This window comes from Syngnathus leptorhynchus, chromosome 10 (assembly GCF_054491065.1).
Source record: "Syngnathus leptorhynchus isolate UIUO chromosome 10, UIUO_Slep, whole genome shotgun sequence".
In the NCBI taxonomy this organism is placed as follows: Eukaryota; Metazoa; Chordata; class Actinopteri; order Syngnathiformes; family Syngnathidae; genus Syngnathus; species Syngnathus leptorhynchus.
In genome coordinates, this window is record NC_141204.1 from 9393982 (window position 1) to 9421889 (window position 27908).

General features: G+C 42.9%; 3 protein-coding genes and 1 non-coding gene across 5 annotated transcripts; 1 reads left to right on the forward strand and 3 right to left on the reverse strand.

Moving 5' to 3' along the window:
• Positions 1-532: 532 nt before the first annotated feature.
• On the reverse strand, positions 533-11299 carry nid1a (nidogen 1a). Its single transcript, XM_085922780.1, has 20 exons — positions 10995-11299; positions 9305-9598; positions 8894-9120; positions 8511-8818; positions 8295-8435; positions 7185-7436; positions 6830-7030; positions 6511-6747; positions 6268-6405; positions 5739-5867; positions 5114-5257; positions 4698-4817; positions 4072-4299; positions 3787-3959; positions 3198-3324; positions 2936-3107; positions 2650-2807; positions 2445-2568; positions 1579-1691; positions 533-1039 (listed from the first exon to the last, which is right to left on the reverse strand). The coding sequence occupies exons 1-20, from the start codon at positions 11187-11189 to the stop codon at positions 909-911; spliced, it is 3612 nt and encodes a 1203-aa protein (XP_085778906.1). The 5' UTR covers positions 11190-11299; the 3' UTR covers positions 533-908.
• A 1748-nt stretch (positions 11300-13047) lies between these two features.
• On the reverse strand, positions 13048-13119 carry trnaq-uug (transfer RNA glutamine (anticodon UUG)). The gene has a single exon. It is a non-coding gene; the product is annotated as a tRNA-Gln (tRNA).
• A 960-nt stretch (positions 13120-14079) lies between these two features.
• gpr137ba (G protein-coupled receptor 137Ba) lies at positions 14080-19077 on the forward strand. The gene is made up of 7 exons (XM_085922044.1): positions 14080-14643; positions 15956-16005; positions 16155-16377; positions 16454-16600; positions 16893-17021; positions 17222-17343; positions 17517-19077. The coding sequence occupies exons 1-7, from the start codon at positions 14278-14280 to the stop codon at positions 17629-17631; spliced, it is 1152 nt and encodes a 383-aa protein (XP_085778170.1). The 5' UTR covers positions 14080-14277; the 3' UTR covers positions 17632-19077.
• Positions 18728-27906, reverse strand: egln1a (egl-9 family hypoxia-inducible factor 1a). Of its 2 annotated transcripts, XM_085922045.1 has the most exons (5): positions 26866-27900; positions 22982-23101; positions 21170-21306; positions 19949-20016; positions 18742-19821 (listed from the first exon to the last, which is right to left on the reverse strand). In XM_085922045.1, exons 1-5 carry the CDS (start codon positions 27574-27576, stop codon positions 19766-19768), a joined length of 1092 nt encoding a protein of 363 aa, XP_085778171.1. In that variant the 5' UTR covers positions 27577-27900; the 3' UTR covers positions 18742-19765. The 2 variants fall into 2 exon arrangements, with proteins under 2 accessions (XP_085778172.1, XP_085778171.1); XM_085922046.1 differs by lacking the exon at positions 21170-21306 and having other exon boundaries at positions 18728-19821; positions 26866-27906.
• Between the last annotated feature and the right edge of the window lie 2 nt (positions 27907-27908).

Sequence of the window (27908 nt, forward strand, 5' to 3'; positions counted from 1 at the left end):
TTTAAAGAAAATATGGTGTAGGGCACTGCAACACGGGATTTAATTGTGTTTTGTTGTTTTAAATACGGTATTTTTACGATATTATGGAATAATGTCCTTGGCAAATCAATTTCCTGGATTAATTTAGGTTTAAAATATTTTTAAAAATTTATGGAATCTGCATAATAATCACCAGGGTAACTTGAAATTGCCGTAATCTCAGTCAAGAATACATTTGTTTTGATCCTTAAGACAAATTGCAGGGAAATTTCGTCTAATTTATTACGTGTCTGTTGTTTTTTTTCCATTGGATGACGCACGATTATATTCAGGAATAAATCACACGTCATGGTGGATTTGGGTGCAATATAAATTTGTGAAACTGCATGTGCAAATAATATTCCAACGGGACGTTTATAAAATGCCTGCCTTTTCAAAAAAAGTATGTGCTTTGCCTACTATTGTTGGATTATAGATGTAATGTACTCTACTAAACACAAGAGGTCACTATGATGACACTAAAGTCACAGACAATGCAAAGAAATTTGTTAGAAAAAGCTTTTTATTTTTTTCTGCCCACCATGTAAACTCATCCCACAAAGCTTGAACAGGAACTTCAATCATAACTGACAACATTACTAATAGAAACAAGCCCAAACCAACAGGAAATAGTGTCATGTGTTACTATAACGTATTTCACATTAAATTACTAATCCCTTGAGTTTTATTCTCAGTTTATGTGCACTCGGGAAAACAATGTCAACATAATAGTGTCCATATTTACAATTCTGTTGGAATTTTATCATGTAAAAAATGCAGATAAGAATAGCGATGAGCAATAAAAGGCACAGTAAATTCACCTCAGTGGCATTTTCAGCGGTTACATCACGGTAACGCCGGCCGAGTGGCTTTTATTTTGCTGCCGTGCCTCAATACTCGCCGTTTCTCTCGACGCAGCCCACGCCGACCGCATTGTCGGGACACTTGCAGGAGCGACCGTTGGGTGTTGCTAAGCAGAGGTGTGTACAGCCGCCGTTGTTGACCGCACAGTAGTTTTGTCCTGTTGGAGGAAGCATACAGATGCAGGAAGGCCCTATTAAAATAAACGAGCATAGCAGGGGAGCGACAGGAAACAGCCTCTTCGTGGTTTGTTTTACAGACATATACATGCTTACAGAAAAACACATAGCTAACAGCAGATGTTGGAGGCCCTCCCACTGGTCTGCACATTCCCTGGATTCATGCATGGAGCCTTATCCAGAAGGGAGGATGAGGCCTAGGGCTGTTGTGTGTTCAGTCATATTCAGTCATATTCAGTGTTATCTTGGTTTTAGGTCAACGAGAGAAGCTACACTTTATGGTCGTAAAAACACCCTTGGAATGTTTCAAAGCGGGCCCAGTGCTCATAAAAAAATGGGATTCATTGAAGGCTAGATTAAAGGTCTGACTTGAGGATAGCCGATAAAAGTATGAGGGTCAAGGACTTTCTAAGAATGGCTCATGAGGAGGACAGTAGACGAAAGGTGACACTTGAGCGGGAAGGTGACACCGGAGAGAGAAAATGTCAACATGGAGCCATATTGCGGTCATCGCATTCACCTGAAGGACATTGAGCGTAGGCTGTGGTGATCCCATATAGCTTGGAGCGTTTCTGAGGCTGGAACTCGTCAGATTCCCTGCCCGTATAGCGATCCACTGTGACCACAGCGTCCCTGTAGTAAATAATAGAAAAAAGATCCAAGACTCAGACAGATGAGAAACTCCTCAAAGTGACCAGTCTGTGTGTTTTGTGTAAAGTCTGTCAGGAGTGAGTAAGTGTGGGCAGATGGGACTGGCAGAGTTTGTTGATGTGCAACTGTGGAAGTGTATACCTTCCCCCAACTGAGGTGAAGAAATTGCAAGCAGCTGCCACTTTTTAGGATGCCTTTCCACATAGACACACATACACACAAACAGACATCCCAACCCCCGCCGATCTAACACCGCCCAAACACAGAAAATGAACCACATGGAGGAAAAAAGCTAGACAGTATCAAGTTGAGAATGTCTGAGGACGGGAAGGCATCCAAGCTTTTTTAATGCCAGTGTAGTGCAAGCTCACATGTTGAATGCCATGGGAGGTGTGAAGTTTACATTCTAAAAAAAAAGTTGGAAAAATATGCATTTGAGGATCAAACCTCCATTCTGCTTGATGTCACATGAAACTCGTTTTATTCGTGCAACCAATTCAGATAAGTGCCAAGTAGTTTGTCTCTCTGTCCTGGCTCAAGACTGACCTTCCAGACACTCTTCTACTTGTGAGTTTGTTTCACAAACTTATGAGTGAGTTCACACTTTTAAATTAGATCATACACTTTCGTTATAATTGTGCAGATTTTTTAGCGGCAATCTTATCTCGTGTAAATACGACTTTTGTAACCATGGTGACTGGGCTCCAACAAGGGTGGGAAGCAAACAATTCAAACCTTCGCCAATCTGTGTAGTAGATGTTCTTCCCAAAGGAAGTAACTCCAAATGGGTACTGAAGACCCTCCAAGATCTGTCTGCGGTCTCCTCGGCCTGGGTCGGTACACTCCACTTTATGTGTGCCTATACGCAACAGATTACAATCAGGTCGGATTTCCAAATGGCACTTCATTGACCACTTCATCGCCACGCCCTCTGACCTACCTGCATCCACCCAACACAGCAGAGAACTCTGGGCGTCGTAGGTCAAGCCGTTCGGCAGGCCCAGATTGTCTTTAATAAGCAACCGTCTGTTGGAGCCGTCCATGTAAGACGTTTCAATCTTGGGAGCGTCTCGGTCCCAATCGGCCCAGTACAGATTACTGTAACGATGTAGAAATAAATAAATGGAAACAATATCTCTTACAGTTTTGTAGAATATCAACCAATTCATCTATCCAGCCATTTTCTGCAGGGCTTTGTATTCTTTAAAGAAAACACCATCACGCACCCATTGGGTGGGTCCACGATAATAGCACGGGGGTTGACGAGACCGGAGTCTACAATGACACGTCGTTGGGAGCCGTCAAGCGAGGCCACCTCGATGCGGTCCGTCACAGAATCAGTCCAGAACATAGTTCGTCCCAGGTGGTCGATTGCAATCCCTTCTGGACTCTGCAGATCTTTGACAAAAAAAAAAGTTAAGTCCACATCTAAAAAAAAATTGTTTCTGACAAGTGAGTGTGAGAGATGGATGTAAAGGGAGGTGTTACCTGATCTAATGAGCGTGACAGGTTCTCCCCCCTGAATGCTGGCCTTGCTGATTGATGGAGACGTGATCTCGGTCCAGTAGATCATCTTGTCCACGCAGTCGTAGGCCACTCCAATAACTACTTTCTCCTGTGGAGCAGATGCCAAACAACAGCTTTGAACCGTGCTTACTTAAAAAAAACGAGTGGTCGCAAATACAAACATGAAGCAGATGTATTGTCTGACATTAATGACGAGACATAAATCTATCGCCGAAAAAGCCAGACTAGACTTAAGAACAGCTGGTGTGAAAATCTGAGAAAATGTTTGTAATTAAGGAAAATGTCACCATGTGCCTCCAATAACGGGCAGGCAGGCCTTGAATTCAAGGAATTCAACAGGAATCTTGCAGCTTTTTACAAGCACTTTATGAAACACCTCAACTAACGCCTTGAAAATAACAGCTTGATGGTAGTGGAAAAAAAATGTACACCACTCATTAGACCACATGAATCAAGTTGCACTTGTTAGCAGCTGTTTCTAGAAACTGTCATGGTCTGCTTTGACCACGTGGATCTTAAACAAGATGAGCTAAAAAGGGAAAAAACTCACAGGTAGATGAAGGATAGTCTTGGCGTCTTCTTTCTTCATATCGTAACCTTCGAGGGGGACGTGCTCAATCCTGCCGCTCTGGGCGTACAGCAGATGTGTGCCAGGCGGCAAGGGGTAAATGTCAGGTCGAGGGGTGGGGCCAATGGGTGGTCTCACCCCACCATGGTCAATACCTAACAGATAATGAAAACACAATCATTTGTAGGAACGGACCAACTGTTTGTATCGTATCTGAAAAGAATGGAATGAAAGCGTGGGATGTCAAATCAAGTGTGATGAACTCACACATGGGTCGACCACCAGGACCTGAGCGTGTCCCTGGGATCTCTTGTCCGTTGCGGTCCACACACCAGCAGTGCCCTGTGCTGCCATGACACTGCATGGATTCATAGTTGCCGTTCTCATCACACGTGGGGATGTACTGCCCAACAGGAGGTCGCGGACCACGGGGGCCAAATTCAGTCACACCAAGAAGACTGTCTCTGTGGCTCTCACATTGAGTTTTTGTCCGCTCTGAAAAGAAATGCGTAAATATCTTTATTTCCTTTCTCCTTGTTTGATCTTAAATGACACAAAAACTCCCCCTTAAAAAAAAAAAAATGCCAGTTGTGGAAAATTCACTGCACACAGATGGTTGGACTAAAACAATGGTGAGAATGTGAATGATCCATTTTGTGAGTTTGTACTGTTGATTTTGTATTCAGAACTATGAACACTATTACAAAACTGGCTCCACTCCAGTGGCAGCCATCCAAAACAGAGCAGCTGGATGTTAGCAGACATAACAGAACACATGTTTCCTGTCAGTCCACCGAGGGGTGTGAAATCACATTGGCTGTTGAAGTCATTCATTGGCCAAGCGAGACAAAAAAAAAAAAAAAAAAAAACTGGCGGCGTGCCTTTAAACTTACCTGGTGAGCAATAAGAGCCATCGCCGTAGTAACCGGGCCTACACTGACAGGTGAAGGATCCCTGGGTGTTGTAGCACAAGGCGTCCTGGTGGCATCTGCCCGGCTGGCACTCGTCTATGTCTTCAAGGCAAAAAAAAAAAAAAAAACTTGAGCTATCATTCCACTATCTCATGTTATGGTTAGCGTTACACAGAATGATTTGGGAGTCAAGCAAGGACTCCGACACTATGAATGTAACTTACGGAAGAGCAGCCAACAAAGAAGCTATACTCTGAAATGTCCATCTGTTTTCTATGTTTTACTATCCCGTTCCAGCAAATACATGATGTAACCCAGCTTACTTCCCCCCCTGGCTCTTGAGCAGATGGTGCAACAATTCAAGTCTGTATAGTGGATTTGTGTCTCTGAGGTTTTACCTTGGCAGACTCTTCCATCTCCTGTGAAACCTGGCAGGCAGGAGCAGATGTAGGAGGAACCTCCAGTGTAGCTGCATTGAGCACGCTCAGGAATGTCACAGGTATGAGTACCCTCTTCACACGCGTCCGTGGGTCGACTCACAGCTGATGGGTGAAGGAAGCCAGACAAATGCAGCTGAGTACATGTTTTGCGCTGAGGCGCTCGAAACAGCTCCCCTATCAAATCATTCACTCCCAAAGACGTATTTATGTCGTTTCAGAGTAGAGTAGGACTGGCGGAGCTAGAGGGGGGGAGCGAAAGGGCACTGCCCCCCCTCCTCCCCAAATATCCTTGCCCTCCCTTCCCAGATGATTAACTTTTCATTTTCCGAATTTTTTTTTTCCTGGGAATTTCTTTCCATATTTTCAGCCTTCTCCCGCAAGGAACACAAAATAAATCTTTAGTATCTGAATTTTTTCAGAAATCTGGGGTTTTGTCAAAAAGATTTTTGTTTTGTAGGTTGATGAGCAAACCCCAAAGAAAGCAAATCCTAGTTCTGCCACAAAAAATCTATCATTACTCATGTTTTGTTGTATGAAATAACAGCGCTTATAAATGATTTTATTTGGTGAGCCGAGTACCTACCAACACATGTCTGCCCGTCGCTTGCAAACTGATATCCATCGAGACATTCACAGCGGAAGGTGCCAGGCTGGTTGTTGCAAATAGCATGTGAGCCACAAATCTCAGAATTCTCTCTGCACTCATCAATGTCTAATGGAGATAAGTAACAGTTATCAGACAAGAATCATGTTAATAATAAATGACACGTAATCTTCCAAATCCGGATTTGTTAAATTTGTGTCTTTCATTAGCAGATGACAGGAGATCAGAGCTAATGAAGATTTGTTCATTCCAGATAGCATCTGTCTAAAATACATCCTTCCTCTTTGTATGCCTTCCTGTCTCTCTCTGGTTGAAAAGGGCGACGATTGAAAAACGTTTCTCACTCTGCAAATTAGTGAGATTGTTCAGTCATGAAAGAAAAGGCTGGATTGACTCGAAATGTCTAATCGACAAATGACGGCAGTCTATCTCACTGCACAGCTTCTGTTTTTTTTTTTTTAAGTAAACATTCTGGAAACAATCTACCGAATATTGAAATTGACCATACCGTAACACGTGCGTCCGTCACCAGTGAAGCCAGAGGCGCACTGGCATGTGAACTTTGTCCCCTCTCCAGGTCGACAAACCGCATTGGTGTCGCAGCCGTGTCTTCCGGTGAAACATGGATTCTCTTCTGGTTGTCCTCCTGAGAAAAGTTTTAAAACAGTGATTGAATTCATAGCAAACAGTTTTTTTGCCAGCATGTCATGGAAATGAGCTATGAAGAAAACGATAATGTCCCGAAGCTCACCGTTGATGTCTCCGATTTTGTTGCTCATGGCGTAGCGGATGAGTTCATTTTTGGGGTCGTACATGACAAAGACCTGGTCCACGCTGAGCATCTGCGTGGGCCGCGTGTCTCTGTTGGACTCATCGTGCTGACAACCTTGGAAGGAAATGGTCTGACGCCACTGATACGTCCTCGTCTCGTCCTTGGTTCCGTCGGGCAAGTTGACCACGTACTTCCGCGTGGAGGATGAGGTGATTACTGAAAGGAAATAACAATTTTCCTCCCATGTAAACATGTTCTTAAATTAGTCCTGACATTTCCACAATGGCGGTTTACTTACAGTTGCTGCTGTACTGGTAGATCTCAGAGTAGGACTCCACCTGGACGGTGGAGTCACGAGGCACCTCAGGAACTCGACCTTCCAGGGTTGTGCTCACCGCAAGGTGGTCGTGTTCGTCGATGCCTTTAAACTCCTGCCTGATCGTCAGCTTTTCATTCCCGGGTAGAAAGGTGACCTCTGCCTGCCGAGTGAAAACTCCTCCTAGGAGACGAGCACAAAAAGGGTTAATAGAGACCACACCAGCGATAGATTAGCTGCCGCCCCGTGGGTCTCCGCTGAGGTCATTCTTGGGGAATTTCAACGAGCACAGCTGTATGACGAATTGTGACATTCGGATACTGAATCTCTCCCTCACCGATAATGCTGAAGCCGTTCTTGAAGCCGGGCTGCTCAAGAGCAAAGGCCCACCCGATCACACCGCCCAGCGCTGACAAGGGCATCAGCGAGGGTCCGAGGCTCTGAGGGATGTCACTGATGGCCACATAAGAACGTCCGTCGTTCACCACCACGTACGAGTGCAGATCGTTACTGTTGAAGCGCTCCGGAGTGGGAGAGTTGCCCACGTACACCTGGCCATGTACTTTACCGTTCATCCGCTGAGGTTTTCCTAGCAAGACAAATAAGCGTTATGTCACTATTCATTGACGTCTCGCTAAATATGGACTGTCGGAGAACAATTTCCAGGAAGGCGTCATTATCATTCTGTGGAGCAATGATTTGTTATTAAGTTTGGTTTTGACGGGGTTGAAGCGGTACAAGATCTTTGCGTTTTACTTCTGCCTCATTCTTGTCGGAGTGCAAGCAGCCGAGATGTACTTTGTACGAATCTAATCAGTCGTACGAACCTAAATAGTTGTTGTTGTGAATTTTGTTTTGTCTGAAAAGAGTCACTAGAATGATTTGTTTGGCAGTTTTTACAGGGGATGCCTTTCCTGATACAACCCACTATTTATTCATGTTTTTTTTTTATCTGGGATTGGGAGTGGAAATACAGCAACATATACTACACCACTAGCACCAAACCTAAACAGTTGTGAGACAAATGAATGTTCAAATAATTTAAAAGTAAAACATTCCATGAATCCCAACTAGAGTAAGTGAGGCCACCGTTGTAACGGGGGAAAACATATTTAACCCTTTGCAGAACAAATTCAACTGCTATTTTATAGTATTTTGGGGGAATTTTTTGAACTATGGTGATATTTTAAGATTTGCAGCAGAATTTTTTTTAGGCGATTAAATGTCCTACTTTGCGATAAAGAGGCATGATGGGTCTATTTTGAGGAAAATAATCATATGACAAAAAAAGGTTGTGAAATTTAGAAGGTCGCTTAAATTGCAAATTGCAAAAAAGGAATTTAATATCGTCTCGTGATACATTGCCAGATCTACATGAACCCAATCGCTGAATCCGTCCAAATAAAGCCACTTTTTCTAATTGTATATGAACGTAACATGGCCATACCCTCTGCCACGCACTGTATCCCATTGCCATAGAAACCGGGCCTGCAGTGACAGCAATATCCACTGGAGTGGTCCTTGCAGTCAGCAAATTGGGAACACTTTTGTCTGTTATTTGAACAAGTGCCAAGGTTGTACGCAAACACTAAAACACAGAAACACAAGCAGAAAATGATATAAATTCAATCCAATGACATCAACAAGCAGCATTCCAACTCACCATCGACATTTATATCCGTGTCATCCACCACCACCACCACTTCTGAGTTGTCGGGTCGGTAGGGCTGGTATTGAACGGGATCTACTTGGATCTGTCCTTCTTCTACTTCAACAGGAGGGTAAACCTCTTGCTGTCCATTGGTATACACAACGCCCCTGGAATCGGGGACTTCTTCTGTGTCGACGGTGGAACGGGACAGTGTGGCCTCAGTGGGCAGCTCGCTCACCTCTCCTGGAGCCACGTTAGTAAAATAAGGCGACGTTCCAATCTCATACACCCAAACCCCCCTGAGTCCTGAGTTGGTCTGCCTAAATGGGTGAAAAGACTTTTTTCAATGAAAGCAACACAATGGAAATGGCGTTATGGTGTACGTCGTGACTTACTCGGCTAAAGCACTGATGGATGCGTCTTCGTCATTGGTGGTGCGATAGTATGGGCCCTGACTGGAAAATAGGAAACCTCGAACCAGGCCTTTACTGAAGCCAGCGTGCAGGATGACGCTAGTCTCCCCTACGGGAGTATTAGTATACTGTATCCCATCTCTGGGATATAGCATTATAGCATATGAAGAAGACCCCACTGATGCAATGGCCAGTTGAAATGTGTTTCTCTGTTAAGGGAAAAATGGCATGAGCATTTAATTCACGAGCGTGCCTTCAGTATCTACTTTGCCATTCAAACAGACTAGTGGCTGATGCTCACATAGTTTACAACCCTAAAGGCCAAAAGGTCATGTCTACAAACCACTCAGGCATCTTCTATCTTTCACATGATTACATCATTATGAGGCTCACTTTCTTCTCGCCGGTGCTTTCAGTCTCCTTTTGGGCGACGTGGATCCAGGTGATGACCACCACGTGGGTGGGACTGACTTTTTGGTCGTCTGGGAAGGCTCTGTTGATGTGCTCCGCGGCCTGACCCAGCACGTCCGGGCTACTGTCTTCACGGAAGAAAACGTTCCCCTCTGCATCGCTTGTGTCGAGATCTCCGTGCAGAGCCGCGATCATTCCGAAGGGAGCGGGCATTTTGCCAAGGTAGGTCGACTCGGTTTTAGGCTGTGCGGTGGCGATGAAGCCGTTGGTGTTGATCTGAAATGACAAGATGTGGATTGGTGAGGCTTGTAACTGGGGACAACTTTGTTCACAAGAACTAGGACAGACACGTGGAAGGACTGTTCCAGTCCAATGTGTCCCACTTTGATCTCTATCCCAAACTCATTAGACTAATGATCCAAGGCTGCTGCTTGGCGGCACACGAACGCTGATGAACGAGATGCCATCGGACAAAGATTTTACTTTCTTCGCGAGGCAGATGAAAAGAAGAGCTGAGCTCATGTCAAAAACACACGCAGACGCCCCCGGCACATGGGGCTCCTTAACTTCCTGATCAGGGGGTGGGCGGTGGGGGAGCAAGAGCGCTACGTTTCCTGTCCTTGCCCCTGACCAGCAGCCCCAGAGAGCCTCAAGTAATCTTCATTACAGCCACTTCCTGGCCCAAAAGCTGGGAAAATGGTCAGTCAGTGTGCGGTTTAGACCTTTTAAGTAAGTTGTAAGTATCACAACTTTTTATTGTAAGCAGAGGTATATTTGTTTTCTGGTCGGTTAAAGCTTTGTCAGATATAAAGAGGTGAGTGTTCCCCCCACCGGGCACAAACATAGACACTAGTTCATAACAATGTTTCATCTGCTGTGTGAAGAATCTTAATTAGAGCTGACTAATATGTTTGTGGTGGGTGACGTAACGGAGCAGAGGGGAAACCCCACGCATGTTTTTGTTTGACTTCGAAAAATATTTATTCCCAATTTAGGGCACAGAAATGCACAAAATAAAAGATTCCCACATGACTCAAAAGTGCCTGATTGGACATCGAAGTTGCACAAGGGTGTTCAGATGTAAAATGTCTGTCAGTTAAAGACAGACTTTATGAATTCCTCTGGTACCCAGAATCTGGTTAAATACATTATTCTCTCATGCATTAAAGCTGAAAACAAAGACACAGCCCTTTTATTTAAAAAGCAGATTGGGGGAATATAAAGGGTTGCTTGTGTGTCCCACACAATGGTGGATCTTTCATCCAATTTTGAATTGTTGCATTTTTTTACATTAATATGCTCCTCATAAAAACTTCAGTGATAGGGCAGGAAACAGCTGAAAACATGACTACATTCGTACAAAAGACTCGCCAACCACTTGGTTGAAGAATTTTAGGCTGTAGGTCAACAGTGAGGTGATAACCTGGGGCTGCCAAGAATGTGAGGAGGACACGTGCATTCCAAACGATTCATGCAATCTTTGTGATAACCAAGAAATACGTTATTCTTTGACCCCATATGTTTTTGCCGTTTGATAAAAATGTACACCCCAAAAGAAGTGCGTAATTGCGCAAGACCATCGTGGATTGTCCAACCAAACCAAAGGACGTTTTTTAGAGCATTGAAGTTTTTTATTTCCATGGTAGTAATAGTAAAATACGAATTTACTTACAAAGATGCTGTTAAAAGTGCCATCATAAAAGAGCACAGGCTTTTCCAGTTCAAGTCTGTGCGTGAGGTCATCGCCCGCGTCCAACTGTTGATCTCCAGCGCTCGGACCGTACGGGAAAAAGTCTCCTCGCGTTAAGCTCTGTGCCGACGCCACCATTGCGAGGAAAGAGGCGCAGAGGAGCCACGCTTGCTCCATTGCTCGTCTTCTAGAGGGGCTTCGGAGCAGTCCTGCTTGTGCTTGAGTCTGCAGCACCGTGACCGGAACGGAGGAGGTCCACGGAGCAGAGTGACGCCCGGCCTCCAGTGAGGAAAGTTCAGGCAGAGTTTGAAGGACTTGGGGCGGAGTTGAGCGGAGTTGAGGGGGGGCGCTCGGGGCTTCTTTCATCAAATAGCAATACTAGAAAAGGAAATGAGAAGGAGGGCATGCTTCACTGTTTCATGTTGATCTTAAAGGCAGATTCTTCAAGTAGTTTCTTTCACTTTGGAGAAAAAAAAAAACCCCCATCACGAATCTCACATTAAGCTTTCACTTTACTTTTACGTTGCTATATCAGCAAACACCTGAAAAATAATAACCTCTCGTAGTGCCATTATCTTGACCAACATAAAAAAACTACAGTATCTTGGAAAACGTATTACATTTTAAATAGTTTATAATCCACATTTGTGTCGTTTAAAAATGTATATCTCAAGAAATAAATAAAAGAAATAGATAAACAAATTAATTAATACTGATTCGGTTAAAGTAAGCTGCACATAAAAATTGTAAGTGAATATTTAAAGAACAGTTATAAAATTAAATGCAAATACACTGAGATGAAAAAATAAAATCTCTCTCTCTCTCTCTGTCTATCTAGCAACAAAAGGTTGTTTTCCCTTATAAAAAAAACGAGGAAGAAAAAGTGCAAAGAAAAGAAAAGTTGTCTTTGTTTATTTACAACCTTTACATCTGACCATGACCAAGGTGTTGTTGGTTTTTCATTTATTGTTATCTGCTGAATTAATTGTGCAGGCCCTCAAGGGTCATGTCAACTCTGCCTGGATTTCCACCACACCTATTGTTGAATAATCATACCTGTTGAAATCTCAGATTAGTTTCATCTCCTTTCAAAGGGACTTACCTTAGGTAACATCTCGTCAACTGAAACTTTACTCACTCACTCATTTAAACTACGGCAGTGGAGAAGAAGGCCAGCTTTTGCCATCCTGAAGTGAAATGTCGTTGACTGTATTATCTACCTCAGTTTATAAAGAATCCAAATAAAGGATCCACTGTGTGAAGATCCACTGAAGCCATATTAGTGCATTTGGAGGCAAGCCGGAGGCCCACCGGGGCACTGACATCACCTCATGGCCCAGTGACCACCAACAGAACCTGATGGCCACTTGGATTAAAACATTTATGATCACAGACTAGACACTCAACATTCAGACGTTGAGAATAAACTTCTTTTCCCCTCCTGTTTTATGGATGGACAGCCACTTGAGTCTGTTAGCTCGATTTCGTGTCATCTGACCTTGATGCGTCATCTTCTTAAACTTATTTCTTCATTCTTCAAAACAAGCCAATTTGCCTTGTTTTGAATAGCTGAGCCAGCTGCATCCACATTGTGTTTCTGGACCGTATAGGCTACCTCAGATGTTTATACAGCAGATAAAATAGCAATAAACTGAGCCTTGAGCTTACATCAATACGAACCACATTTGTGCAGTTTTGGAAAGTGAATGAGGCATGAGTTTTAGAGTTCACTGTATTTGGTTTATACCCTTGTAAATGTAAATGTAAATGTATAACATGGGTTAACAGTGCCATCATGTGACCATTGTGGGTAATGAGATGGAGGCGCTGGAAAAAGCATTTGAACCATACATGCAAGTTTTCTTCACAATGTATCCTAGTCTAACCCAAATCACTTTGAATGACAGGTAAGATACATCTTATTGAGAAAAAAATAATTATTACCCATATTTACACCAGTGGGAAATTTTGAGTCTTTCGGTAAACTAACAACATAACATATACGTCTTTGGAGTGCAACATCAATAATAAATTAAGGTTCCACTGAGATTTGAACTCAGATTGCTGGATTCAAAGTCCAGAGTGCTAACCATTACACCACGGAACCCTGCTTTTTTAGAACTTTGGGATTGTGGAGTGTTACAACGGTGTAGAGTGATGAATGCGGTCAGATGACCTTCCACTTTGGCCTCTTGCATTTTCACATGCTCCACTGATGTGAAACCACCCCCACACTTATCACCAATTTTTGCAAACCTTGCTCATATTTGACTTGATTCAGGCAATTTACCAGAATAAACGGTCATTGTCTTCACATGACTCGTTCAAGAGGTTACCCCACATGTCTTTTGTGATAAACACTGATATTAAATGAATGTGTGTTTAAAACCACAGACAGGGTGGGGACGATTGTTTTGCAATAGGAAATGTGATTTCTGCGTCTTCGCCCAGAAGCTTCCTACTAACTAGGCTTCAGAGTGACATTTTGTTTTTAGGGACACCATTAAAATGTATCATCATACAGCCAGCAACCTCTAATAATTTCATTACTACTTTGGGGGAGTAAAAGTAGCAACAATTTGTGTTATGGTATGCCTAAAGTTATTATATTAATAACCAGCAACTTTCATTTCTAATCAAACTTGCTGGCAATTGAACATCCAATATCTATATACCTTTTCAAAACTTGAATTTAAAGTGGCACCATGTGCTTACAAGAAAATGAAAATTTGGTTAGGTCTGCAATTGCATGATCTAAACATTGGCATTTTCGCATCAAAACTGAGTATTATCTTTTTAGAACCTGATGCTGTGACTTCTCGGTGTACGTGCGAAGCAGCACTTGTCTCCAGGGACCCTTTAGCAGATTTGAAGCCCTCCCTGACAGGGTTAAAGGTACAGCAAGTGTACGTCAGCTGACGCGTCTCGTGACGTCACTGCAAAGGGGGCGTGTCATGCATCGAGAGCCAGCCATCCGATCAGGGAGGGAGGTTGCAGGCTCTGGTCCCGTGCAGCTTCCTTCTGTGCACCTCCGAGAGCGAGCGAGCGACCGGCCGGCCATCCTCATCCGATCATGTGCTTGCGCTTGTATCAGGCTCAGGAAGTGAGCCTCATTCCTCCCTTGCCGCTTCCCTTCTCTTGACTGCGTTGTCGTGCGTGCTAAGTCGCTTCGTCTGCACCGGCTTGAGCTGCTTTTTGACGCGGTCGCTGGTCAGGAGCCGGGCTCCTCCTCCTCCTCCTTCTCGTCCTCATCGCGGAGACGCTCATGGAGGCCCCGGTGGAGGAGACTCGGGAGTCGTTCCCCCTGCCCACTCTCACGCCGGCCGTGCCCCCTTACGTGACCCTGGGTCTGACGGTGGTCTACAGCGCCTTCTACTCGCTGCTCTTCATCTTCATCTACGTCCAACTATGGTTGGTGTTGCGTTACCGGCACAAGCGCTTCAGCTACCAGACAGTGTTCCTATTCCTGTGCCTGCTTTGGTCGGCCCTGCGCACGGTGCTCTTCTCCTTCTACTTCAAGAACTTTGTGACGGCCAACACTTTGGGGCCTTTTCCCTTCTGGCTGCTGTACTGCTTCCCCGTGTGCCTGCAGTTTTTTACATTGAGCCTCATGAACCTCTACTTTGCACAGGTGAGTGCAAACATGATGCATTTGTCATTTATGCAAAAAAAATCAATACCCACGATCTGAAATGAATGGAAGAAACTTAACACTGTTACACCTGCACAGTCTAATATTGTTGTGGTAAGGCAGAACTGTCTCGTACAGAGAGGTTAATATTTACTAATATTTTCTTTAATACCACATCCACATAAGAGGGGCAAAATATTTCTATTTTTTCACACCACCTGCAAAAACTATCCAGGTGTTCATGAGCGACATTAAACTTTAGTGGCTTAGTTGGTAAGTGTTTAAATCCAACTTTAGTTAAAGTACACTGTCAAACCATTAAAAAGATTCAAAAATACATCTGTATTAAAAAAAAAAAAACAGGCTCACAAAAGCATTTGTATTGCAGTGTTATAACCCTTCAAGCAACAAATATTTGAACAGAAACAATGGAGCAGCACATGTAGACAGATACCGTAATAATACTCATGGGCTTGTTTAGTTTTTCCTCTGTAACTAACAACAAATATTACTGTTATATTTTGAGGCGGTTCAACTGGCTACTTGTACAAACATTGTTAAAAATCATACATAAAAAAATAGAATGCAATGATCTGCAAAACATTTCCAAAATATTCAATTCGACAAACATTTTTGTTTTGGTAAGAATATCCTCTTATTTGGACTTTAATGCCTGTAGCATATTCCAAAAAAATGGGACAGTGGCAGCAAAAAATTGAAAAATTGACGCATGGTCAACAAACACCTGTTCGGAACATTCCACTGGTGAACAAGAGCATCAGGTTGAATTTCCCAAAATTCATAATTTAATTTAAATTTTTTATCAATTTAACTCCAATTTTTTTACTTCCAAAATATGCAATATTTAATAGGCTCTCATAAGATTGTAACTGTGCACTTAACGGTGTGCCATATGTATAAAGGTCCACTTCCTCAGTGATGACAAACTGAAACTGAGGTTCTATTTAGAATCAATTTATCATTTAGTATTTTGTATTTAGTCATCCTACCGAGGTGCCAGTGTGTTAACACACTTGGTTCCAATCAGCTTTTAAAAGTGACTCATTCTTCATCTGCTTACGTAATTCGCATATCAAACAAAAGCTTCTCAGCCCGCTAACTAAATTTTATTCTTAGCCGCAGTAGAAAATGTGTGTGGGGAAAAAGTGTAAGCCAGCGAGCTTCCTGTTTGATTTGTTTTTTTCTTCCTTTTTTGTACTTGCTGCAATTTGAATACAGAAGTAAAGACGGGTTGTTGCATCATAACAACACGAGGTATTTACAGTACACCATTTTCTCTTTCTCATGACAGGTCGTGTTCAAGGCCAAGTCCAAATATGCACCAGAGCTCCTGAGATACAGGTAAGTCACGTGACAAGTTTTACAGTATGCTAAAAAGACTTACGATCTCCTTAGTACAAAATTTGCATCCATCTCATAAAGAATGATGCTTCCACAATTTCTTGGATTTCAACTAAGTGAATCTTTTGTGTCCCCCCCCCCCCCGCAAGGCTGCCACTGTACCTTGTCTTCCTGTTCATGAGCGTGCTGTTTTTGGCCGTCAACCTGGTTTGCGCCATGCTGGTGAGGACATCGTCTGCAGACGCCCGCACTGTGGTGCTGGTGAGGGTCGCCATCAACGACACCCTCTTCGTCTTGTGCGCCGTCTCGCTCTCGCTGTGTCTCTACAAGATTGCCAAGATGTCCCTGGCTAACATTTATCTGGAATCCAAGGTAAGTCATGAGCAACCATGTTTAAAAACTCAGATGAGGATTTTTGGTTTGATGTCCCGGTGATTTTTTTTTTCAGGGAACGTCGGTGTGCCAGGTGAGTGCCATAGGAGCCATTGTCATCCTCCTGTACACGTCCAGGGCCTGCTACAACCTGGTGGTCCTGGGACTATCCAATAAGAACATCAACTCCTTTGACTATGACTGGTACAACGTTTCTGACCAGGTAAGCTTGAGAATTTCATCTCATATTGCATTTAATAGCAAAACTTTTTTTTTTTTTTGGTGCAATGACCGGTAAAGCAATATTTTGACCGACCGGTATTAGAAACAAATGCTCTCTTACTTTAGGCAATTTATTAGGTCGCCGGTGGTCCACACTCGAAATATCCCCTTGATAAATAAAATAAAAAAAGAAGATCTGGGACCAGCTCACTAGCAACCCGAATGAAGTCGGAATAAATAGCAAGAATTTCCAATCTCTGAATTGTTCTCTACATGTTTGTATTTTCTTTCAGGCAGATCTACAGTCCACTCTAGGTGACACAGGCTATGTGGTCTTTGGGGTGATCTTGTTCATATGGGAGCTGCTCCCCACTTCCCTTGTCGTTTTCTTCTTCAGAGTCCGCCAGCCCAACCTGGATAGGGTGAGTCATTGCTTCCTTTTTGCATCTTCCAGGGATTCCAAAGTTCACTGCCTCAAAGCAGATGACACTATCACCGGAAGCTTAATCGTGAGATGAGAAAGTAGTTGTGGTGCAACTTTTATCAGCGTGATGTTTCGTTGGAAGGAGCTGAAGTGATGTTTCATTGAAACCAGAAGAAAACAAACTGTCTTGTCTCACAGACCGGCTCTGGGATTCCAAGTCACGTCTTCTCGTCCAGGGCTTATTTCTTCGACAACCCTCGACGTTACGACAGTGATGATGACCTCGCATGGAGCGTCATGCCTCAGAACATCCAAGCCAGGTTTAAAACATTATTCCTTAAAAATAAAGTTACAAAAAGAGATGTTTAATGCACGGGCGAAAAACGACCTATTTCTCTATTTTTCAAAAAATACTTGTGACCTTTTAAGCTCAAAAAGTTTGCCTTTGTTTACTTTCGACTCAATGACACCCCTTTTTTTGTGTTTGTACCAGTTTGGTTGCCGACAGTTACGAATGGGGGAGCCAGAGTAACAGCATCAGCGCGTACGTCGGAGGGGACGACATTTACCACCTGCCGCTTCCTCCAGAGGAGCTCAACCATTACTGACATGAGGTCACAATGAATTCCTTGACTTCAAATGTTTTTTTGCACAGCGTTACTATCCTTGTCAAGCACACTGGACTCGATACATTCACATTAGTTCAATAAAAGAACGTGCCAGTATATGAAGGACTACTTATGGGAAGACGATTTGCACAATTAATGTACAAACAGGGCCCAATCTTACTACTCTTTTTTTTTTTCCCGTTATATTGATATCTGATTAATATATTTCCTGACCCTTTGTATTATGCACTCTATCCCTATGTACTGTATGTGTATTTCTTTTCATACAAATTTGTTATTATACAGTAGTTTAGATCATAAAAAGAGTCAAATAGATTGTAGGGAATTATATATTTTTAAAGTCATTTATTTTGTTCTGATAAATGGACATAATAGAACAAATGGAGACTTTTTGTGCATGTAATTCTATGCAGGTGCATCTCATTCAATTTGAATTTCATAAAAAGTCCCTATCCCAAAATGTGAATGTTGTTGTCTACTGTATAGTAACTATCAGAAGACTGTATATAATTTTAATTGAACTATTTAATGGATGCCAAAAATATCAGCACTTGGCTCCGGTGGTCAGTCTTCTCCAAAACGTATTGTGCATTAGCCATGTCCACGATGATATGCCTAAAGGGGTCCTTATTTGAGAAATTTTACTAAGTCCATAAATTAGAATTAAAGAAGCTTTTTTACATTTAAGGTGAAACATATTCACCGAACATTTTCCACTTATCATGATTCAACCAGCGTGTAATGCTGTCCTGTAATAAATGACATTTTGCACCATCTTTAAATTTATTGAGATGCAACTGTAGACACATTGGTCATATAGGGTTAACTAATAATAATAATATAAAAAATATTTAATACTCCGTTTTGATTGGCACTGTTAGATGTATTTTGACTGTTTATTGTAGTTTGCACTGGTGTAAAACCGAAATGAATACCACAGCTCTCTCTACTTCTGGTTTGCAAAATGATTGGAAACACTGAGTGTGATCACTGTGTGGTTCTACACCACTGCAACAATCCAGTTCATCAAGTTTATTATGAGAGTGGATGTTTTTATACAATGTGTAGTGAACTGGAATGAGGAAAAAGACCAGCAGGCCATATTTGCTTTGTAAATTCACTGGTTTTATTAACGCTATTTTCATGAGGCTGGAGTCCAAATTGTGTCGATATGCATACAGATTGTACCTTGAAATTGATTGTGCTATCAATTGAAAAAATTAAACCGTCTATAGTATTTTATTGAAGGTATTTTCTGACTTCTCATTCGTTGCCAAATGAAGGAAACATTGGAAGGAAAAGGTGTATTTTCTCATGAAGCTCTTTTTAAAGTTATACAAAACTGGACCCCTAGTCAATCTCCTGTACATTAGAGTGGTCTCTTTAAGACACAAAATTAATTTGTGACCTTTTGTAAATCACCTTCCATTATATGGAAATAAGTGCATTAAATATTGAGCTCCATGCATCCATTCTCTGAACCACACCAAAAATAAAATGAGTGCTATACCATTGACCTCCCGCAGGTGGCAGTGTAAAATTAGATTTGAATAGTGACATCATTCAGTGGGCATTTGGATTAAAAAAAACTTTCTGATAAAAAGGGCAAGAAATTAAGACCATTATTATTCTGTCAGGACAAATGTGTTTTTAATGCATCTCATTCCTCATTTTTGCACACTCAAGCACATTTCCCAGACAGCAGCATAAAAACGACGATTCCACGTGAAAAGCATAATGCATTGGGTTTATGCAGAATGCTGTACCTTAAAGGAATTCACTGAGAGATGAGCTTTGATTCCGGTGAGTTGCGGCGCAAATGTTCACCTATTGAAAAAGACGGTGGGCCGGCCGGGAGAAGGAAGTAAAAAAAAAAAAAAAAAACCACACGCACACACAATCCCTTTCAGTACAATGTCATGACATTCAAGGTCCGTTGTGCTGTCAGGCTTGACTGAATATCAACACACTTGGCTGTGTATGCTTGTTTTTTTCCAAAACCATCCACTTCCCACTGGCTCATGTAAAACACACACATGCTCTCTAAGGGCCACTTTTTTGGAGTGGGACAGAGCACTTGATTGGCTGCCTGGATCGGACAGGTGTCGTTGCACTAGCTGGGATCGGATGGTTTGCCGAGTTCAACCTTTACTCCTTTTTCTCCTGCACCTGCACGTGCGGAGCAAAAGGCACACAATAAGACGACATATGTTTGTTCCGAGTGTTCGCGTCATGAAAGAGGATCAGATCGACAATGCCGAAGACAAACGGGCTTGAAACGCTCGTCCAACCGTACCTGTTGAGTACTTTTCTTTCGCTCTGGCTCGCTCGTCTGCATCGAAATACCACACGGTGATGGCATACCTGCAGAGACAAAGCGAGAGCACTGACTCACTGCTAAAGTGATGATGTTGAGGTGCAATCCCAAACGGATTTGAAAAAGACGACATTTTAAGTCAGATCAAATCGTGTTCATATATTTTCAGTTATTGCACCCTAAGGCATATTTACACCACCGCTGCATTCACGCGGACTCTTTGTTTATTTGTATGGGACGATGTGGCGGTTTTCATTTCGAATTCCTGGGAGGGCCGATCCCATTGATCATACAAGTATGCGAGTGCAACTTGGGCTTTGACTTTGAGTTGTTTCATATCTTTGTTTATTTGCACTGTTCAAGGCAGTCGTGATCAATAACTGGAGGGTGGAACGATGGCATTGATTAGATGACACGTACACAAGCGCACGTTGGGTTTATGACTGGGTGGATTATTTGGACTTGTGTTTATCATCCTTATGCTTTATCATACTATTATGCAAGTGGCTGTTTGTTAAATATTGCATGATTTTAGACTTCAATATTTCACAGAGAGCCGCTTGAAGATGTTGCTTGAGTGTTTTTGGAGGGGTAATCTCAAATTCAATATGACTGGAGTAAGCAAAACAAAAACAACAAAAACAGAACCGAGCGAGGTGGAACGAGAGACGGCCAACACCCTTACTGGCGTGACCGCTCGAGCCGTCGATACCTGGGACGCCTCCGAGATTACGTTTGATATTTCAGTCCTTTGAGCCATTTTATTTGCACACGTGCATTATTCTGAGTGTCCCACTTTAAGCTTTGACTCTGGGGGGTTATCTGGCATCTTTCTGCTTTTGTTTTTTGGTACGATACAAGGTCATCATTAATAACTGGACCATGGAAGTGCTTGAGCCTGGCCAGGAAGCGCTCACACTACAAACAAAAGAACTGTACTTTGGCTGTCAAGTGCTCCCAGACGTGTTACAAATTGCCTAATGGGAGGGACTAGTGTTTCCCAACCATGATTGAGCCAAAAAAGCCTCATGGCGTACCACTAACACGTTAGTTGCCATCTCGAGGAAGATTGTTTTGGGGGTGAATTCAAAATGTTCAGAGCGAGTCAGTTAACGCCGGACAATGTCCTCCTAATGAAGTCCTGCTCCAGACAAACATGACGATGGGTAAATGAGTTTCACTTCTGTGGTTGAAGCTCACCTGGTTGCAAAAGCAGGCTGAACCTCGTGGGGGTTGCGTCTGTCTGACCAGAAAAAAAGCAGCCGGTCAAATTTTGGCTCTATGTCGGCAAATTGGGTTTTTCCTTCTGGGAAGATTCGGAGAATGCCACCATGTTCCTGGAAGATGAGAACAAGGATGAAGCATGGGGACAAAAAGCAGCAAGGTGAAGCAAAGCCTCTGCGCAGCGCTGCGTGTGCCGCTGTTAGATCGGTATTGTTTATCCGAGTTCAAAGGTCACGTCACATGACGCCGCCTTAAAAAGGGGTTCATAAAAAGATCCCCGGTGATATCCCACAACGGCATCGGCTGGACGCCAATGCGAGGGGAAAGGGCTGTCCGACGAGTCCGGGGGCTCGGAGGAAAGTTCAAGATAGGAAACAGCAGCGGGGGGATGGCTTTCCTGTGGAGGGATCGGAAGAATAACCTACAGGAAAAACTGCGGTGGCTGGATAAAGGACCTGGAGAGTGAAAAAGCAGATTGCTGCAAGCGTGCCGTTCAAACTCGCACACACCGCTGATATGATAGGCTCCTTTCTTCACACGCACACCTCCAAGAGGCTCTACTCATTTGCACTTTTTGTTTTTTTTCTTTTGTAACCAAGGGAACAAAATGTGTGACAAGGTTAAGCCAACACAATTGGGTCAATGAGGGTAGGAGGCGTTTTTTTTTGTTTTTTTAAAGCAACGTGCAACTAGTTAAGGGAAAGTTAACACGCAAACTATGGGGTGTAACTTCATCAGTGGTGACAGTGTACATACATGGGACTTAAATAATGCACAGTAAATGGCATATTGAACTACCAGGAGATTTGAAATCCACTATAAATATTGATCATTTAACTTAAGTATCCTAAGACATTTTTTTTTGGTCCCTGTTAGAGAGGTTGGGGGTACATAACTGAAACAAGTGAACCTGAACATTCCAAAAGCAAGACCCCTCTCTGCAATGAGCCACGGTATCCTGGCAACCACATTCTCTAAAAGAGGGCTCATCAAAAACCAACCAATCAAACCGGGTTTCTGAACATGGTTCATTGGAATAATTAAAGCCTGTGCGTGAACATAACAAAGGCAATGGGCATAACAACCTTCATGATTAGCATGGGGGGCAAAGGGGTCCACCTGATGCACAGTGCTGGAGCAGAAACACAGCTCAGCCTCAGTCATGGTCATGTGCGGAAACACAAAGCTGCCAAGACTGCCTGACGACTACTGATGCCAAATTCTAACTGCGCAACGTGATGCCCGAAACACTTTTGCTATGTTTAATTGAGTCACCTTTTTTTTTTTCTTACTGCGTTGATGCTGAACCATTTAAGAATTAAACTGTGTGGGGCGACAGTGGTCGTTTGGGTGTGGTTTGATAAGCAGGATTCTTTTTTTTTTTTTTTTTTTAATGGGATTATCAACAAGGAGGATGGCCAGATGGCACGTACTGACACTGTGGAATAAAAAAAAAAAACAGTCACGGACATGACTGCTGTCTGCTAATATGCTTACTTTTGTCTATGGATGACAGAGATTGACTTTTTACCACACTGCGCTCACATCTGGGGTGAAATTTCGATATCGGATTTTTCTGCCATTTTCACAGGGATGCAGTATTCGTAAGCCTCTTGAGACTCTACCACAAGTTATTTATATTCACTGCATATTTTAAAAATACATTTTTATGACCATAATAACAATATTATTATATTATTTTTCCAGCAGGTTTCCAATTTCCAACATATGAGTGTTTTTTTGTTTTTTTTTTGGGAGGTTTTTGCCTCACACACATCCATCCCATACCTTAGCATTCCAATCCTTATTAAGGTAATATATGCATGTGACACAACGTCCATCGCCGTTGGGGTTATCCACATGACGCACGTAACAGGTCCCGTTTCCAGGGTAACATGCTACCATTGCCTAAAGACAAGAAGATCAAAATGGTAATGAGTCGACAATAAAAATACACAGTGCCACAGGTCAATATTGGAGCAGAGAATAATTAGCTCTCCTCTATATTAGAATTGAGGATTGGAATCACCGTTCCTCAACTTTCACACAAAAGGGGAAAAAAAAACTTCCATGCCAATGAGGTTAAATTGCTGCATGCATGCACATGTCTGTAAGAGAATATGGCGAGAAGAAGAGAGAGCTGAACTGCAATAAACTTTGACTCCTGGCATCATTCCAGAGAGACTAGCATTTTAATGGTCATGCTACGTGCAGAGCGTGAGGGAGGACTGGCTGATCCTCCGTGATGACTACTCCCCCTCCCCACACTTGAGCTGGGCTCACGCTGCACATGCTGCTCGGGACACGTTTGTGACGGGAGGTGTGAACTGCACGCGTATTGCACATCTATCTTTCCCTGAAAGTCTATACTTGCAGTAAATTTCAGATGGAAAAAAAGGATGACTAAGCCTTTGAATCTGTGTGAAGCAGGATGTTGGTAAATTATAAATAGACCTGCGTATGAAACTAAATGAGTGGCATGAATATTTCAAAACTGAACATGAGACTTACATGTAAACTTGGATGAAAATTGCAGATTGAAAGGTTTCCATACAAAAGCATTTCTTTAAACCCTGACAACTAGTTTTAATCCAGAATGTTAGTCAGAGCATAGAACACTGCTAAAGTATATAAAACAGCCTCATTTAGATCAGTACCAATTCAAACAACCTTCGTATTTGTCTTTTTCACTGAGACACTTGGAAAAAGTTTGAATAATGTTAACTCAAGTGGTGAGCACTCCTGGATCAAAACCAAAGTGCAATATTTTCTTTTATTGGTCAATGCCCCACCCAGCTACAACATTTGAAGGAAAAATGAGCTCACAATTTTTTTTTTTCTTTACCATCAAGAATAACGTCACATCATGAGAACATATTTTTATACCAGATTATTTTTGGATATATCAAATAAACACATTCGATATTTTCAGGCGGCATTTCCATTCATGTCAAAAAGGTGCATGATTATAAAAATGAATTCAAATTCAAAGAACCAAACAAATGCAGTCACAGCAAAGTAATCAGAAAACAGACAGATTCATTTCCCCTCCAGCACTACCTTATAATAATAATAATAATAAGCCAAGGAAATGTTTTTTACCAAGCTCTTCTAAAAATGCTTGAAAGATCAGATGCTAGTCTAATGCAAAATCCTCAAGAACAGTTGTCAGAGGAAATGTACGTCTTCATCTGGCACATACTGTAGTTTTCTACAAGAACAACATGTGAATCATCTGTTTCACGACTTTGATTTGGGATTTCAAATGCATTTTTTTAAATACAGTATAAAGGAAACTGACTTTGGACTTGTTTGCATGAGCTGAGATATTTTAACTTTATGAACAACAAAACACAATGTTGGCTGTCAAAACGAGACTTATAGCATGTGCTCAAAAAAACACAACCCTGGCTTCAATGTTATCATAAGGAAGCACAAAAATGTAGTCTCCAATTCACCATGCTCCGTTAATCAAACAATTGGTGTAGATTAAAACAATAATCAGAAAAACCGGCAGCTCAGACTATGGTTTATTCAGACGTGTTCCAAAAAGTGTACTTTTTAGTTGCTGTTGAGATAAATGAATAGCTCCATTCGTTGAGTGGAGGAGTCACGTGAGCTCGATTCTCTAATTGAATCAGTCACTGATACTTTCCTGTTGGCAGTGGTATAGATGAGTGAGAACACAGCTTGAATAATAGAATTTCCAGTATGCCATCTAGAGTCAAAGTTCAACAAAGTTGACGGAAACTTAACGAATATAATTGACAGCATTTTTTTTTTTTTTTTTTAAATAAGACTAGTATGATTTAAGAATGAGGTTAATGTATCAGTAGGCCAAGAGTAATACTTTTTGTTCTTAAGTTGTTTTTTTTTTTTTTTTGCACTTTTGATTGTATGATGTGCAAACAATAAGGCGGGAAAAAAAGGTGGTATACAAAGTGGTGCCTTGGACATAGGAGGAGCGTGGAAGCGGAAGGAACAGCTACCTCACACAGCCTATAGCGACATATCCAACACTCAGAGGACCCCCGCAAAACATGACTTCCTCTGTAGCCTTCTTATGCTATAGAGTGTTAAGATTTAGGTCAACGGTCAACTTCCTCAGAGGAGCAGTCAGGTCCACAGACAGTCAGAAACGGATGAACAACAAACTACACGACAATTGTTAATGTCAATACCAATTCCATGCTACTAGAAGGTGCAAAAAAACAACAACAACTCAAAAATGTCTCGACGTCAACGATAAAAGCAATAGAGGCACCCAAAAGCATTTTGTTTTTATACAAACATGCCCATCTGACTGCAGCCTCCAACAATGTTATCAAGTGAAGAAGGGAAAATGAAAACAATCACACCAAATAATAATTTGTGCACGTTTTCCCTTCATCTTTCCCAATGCCAATTCTGCTTACATTATCGTCAGCTCCCGTCGAGCCATCGATACGGACGCCCTTTGTGTTTGTGTAAATCATGCTCAATTTTTTCTGGTCACGGTCCAAGGACAACCGGGGGCAGTCGGCGAGAAGTCACATTCTCGCCCGTGCTTGACGAGTGGCGAAACACACGCTTGGCACGTCCTGAAACGTGTCTTTAGAAACGTCCAGGTTAAGAAACTGGATAAGGAAAAACAACTAAAATAGAAGCGTGCCGCTTTGGGTTATCTGTGTCACTCCACCCCCACCCGCTGATGTTTTGCTGGACAACATATTGCATCAAATCACTGCGAAATTCTATTTAAAGGGAACACTGACAGCTCACTGCTTGAGAACGGTGACTCGGGGGTCACGGCGCCACACTCCGCCCACACGCTACGGGAGTTCAGAGCAAACACAGTGTTCATGGAAGCCCTAAAGTCAAACAAAAGTTTCAAATGTGGCATCTGAACAAGGTTGTTAGTGTGAAGAGTGTTCCCATCATGAAAGGAGAAGCTTTACGCTGCAACTTCATTGAATGGGAAGTGTACGAAATTACACTGTGTCACTTATCACGCCCGAATTGTAATGGCAATCAAAGCAAACATTAGTCACATGCCAGTTGTTTAGCGTGACCAAAGGACCCCTGTCATGCAAAAATAAATCCTACGTAGGAGACAGAGTTGACTTTCAGCTTCTACCTAATGCTTCTTAACAGTTTAATACTTTGTTATAATCAGAGACGCACACCAGTGGCGGTAGACACCGGATACACCGACAGGGTCATACTGTGAGTCATCTGACCTTGCAAAGTTGCTATGCACTTATGTACCCCCCCCCCCCCAAAAAAAAAGTGCAATTGAAGAATGTTCGAGAAAGGCACAGCATTTAGATGCTTTATATTGAGACAGGTGTGTAGGTCCTCAGGTCAAGCCATTATGATTTTAACCTGTTTGTGTGCGTGTTTCTGTATTATGGACAAGTGGAAGGAGGGGTTGCTTTTCATCCATGTGAAGCACTTTGCATTGGAATTTATTTCTCAAAGGTATTGATCCTATACACCTATATTTGACCTTCTGTACAGAAGTGCATTGAGCAGTTTGTGGTAAAACGTGACAAAGTAAAGAGAGGCAATGGAAGCCGCAGGCTGTGGATTGACTTTCTTGACTCGCTCAGTTTGAAGTATGCAAGCAAGTTTGACATAAAAAAATAATAATAATGTAATGATCAACAATGCCCACCTGTATCTCTACTTACTTTTGTCCTTCCATTAATGGCGTAGTTGCCCAATTTTCCGTTACAATGTCTGACCAAGTCGTCCATGCGACTGGTGAGAAAGCGGATCTTCTCACAGCCGGCCTCTTTCCCGTCGACCCACGTGATTTTGTCCCCACGGATGTCTTTAGTCGAGTCACTTTTCTGACTGACCACCTGGCCGTCCGTGAACCGGCCGGTTTTGTGCAGGGCTTTGACGTTCTCCAGGATGCCAAGTCCGATCTCCTCGCCCATGAAGTTGTCCACCACGCAGATGCCGTGCTTGTTCATACACGGGATGACGTACTCCGTGGCCAGCCTTTGCGGTGAAGAACTCGTTTGTCCATTAGGTGTGGCGGTATTGTTGGAGCCTTCCTCGGCCAGTTGCTCTCCGACCCCCTGCGGCTCCGCGTTCGTGGTTTCTGACGAAGGCGCACCAGTGTCCGCCTGGCGCTCGGGGCTGTTCTTCTTCGGGCATTTATCTGGCGCTTTCTCATCCCCGGGCGGTTGCTCGGGCTCGGGCTCCTGATTCGGAGGCTTCGTCTTCTCTACTTGCTTACAAATGAGCTTGTGTTCTTTCCAGTGCTGTTTTTGGTGCTCTTTGCAGCAGTAGAAGGAACTCCGACACCTACCGCACTTCAAAAGGTTCTCCATTTTCCCACAAAGTTCACAGTACTGGCGCTCTCGCTCCAGGTCGTTCTGTTGCTTCTCCATGTTTGGCGCTAACAGCTTGTACGCGGCGCCTTTTATTCCAATCCTTCACACGCGCCCTGCTAGCCGATAACTTTGGAAGCGGTGCACCGCCTCTTGCCACGCTACACCCAGCAATTTGAACTTAAAAGCTGTGTTCTACATAACACCGGCTGCCTCTCCAGATGGAGAGTCGGAGAAATAACGCGACATTGGCGAGTGAAACGGCCTGCGTCAAGGTCTTCACGAGGCATTCTGCAGGCTAGCTGTCGGTCGGCGCGTCGTGCATGGCGACGCTCAGTGTTCCCAGCCTGTCCAGCCCGCCCGCTCTGACGTCAGGTGAAAGCCACGCCCCA

Coding starts and splice junctions, on each gene's coding strand:
- nid1a (XM_085922780.1), bottom strand. CDS start 11,189: ATGGAGCAAGCGTGGCTCCTCTGCGCCTCTTTCCTCGCAATGGTGGCG. Junction 9,599..10,994: donor GCACTTTTAACAGCATCTTT/GTAAGTAAATTC, acceptor TTGTCATTTCAG/ATCAACACCAACGGCTTCAT. Junction 2,808..2,935: donor ATCGTGGACCCACCCAATGG/GTGCGTGATGGT, acceptor ACATCGTTACAG/TAATCTGTACTGGGCCGATT.
- egln1a (XM_085922045.1), bottom strand. CDS start 27,576: ATGGAGAAGCAACAGAACGACCTGGAGCGAGAGCGCCAGTACTGTGAA. Junction 23,102..26,865: donor CCATTAATGGAAGGACAAAA/GTAAGTAGAGAT, acceptor TCTTGTCTTTAG/GCAATGGTAGCATGTTACCC. Junction 19,822..19,948: donor GAAAGAAAAGTACTCAACAG/GTACGGTTGGAC, acceptor CCGCACGTGCAG/GTGCAGGAGAAAAAGGAGTA.
- gpr137ba (XM_085922044.1), top strand. CDS start 14,278: ATGGAGGCCCCGGTGGAGGAGACTCGGGAGTCGTTCCCCCTGCCCACT. Junction 14,644..15,955: donor TGAACCTCTACTTTGCACAG/GTGAGTGCAAAC, acceptor TTCTCATGACAG/GTCGTGTTCAAGGCCAAGTC. Junction 17,344..17,516: donor CCTCAGAACATCCAAGCCAG/GTTTAAAACATT, acceptor TGTTTGTACCAG/TTTGGTTGCCGACAGTTACG.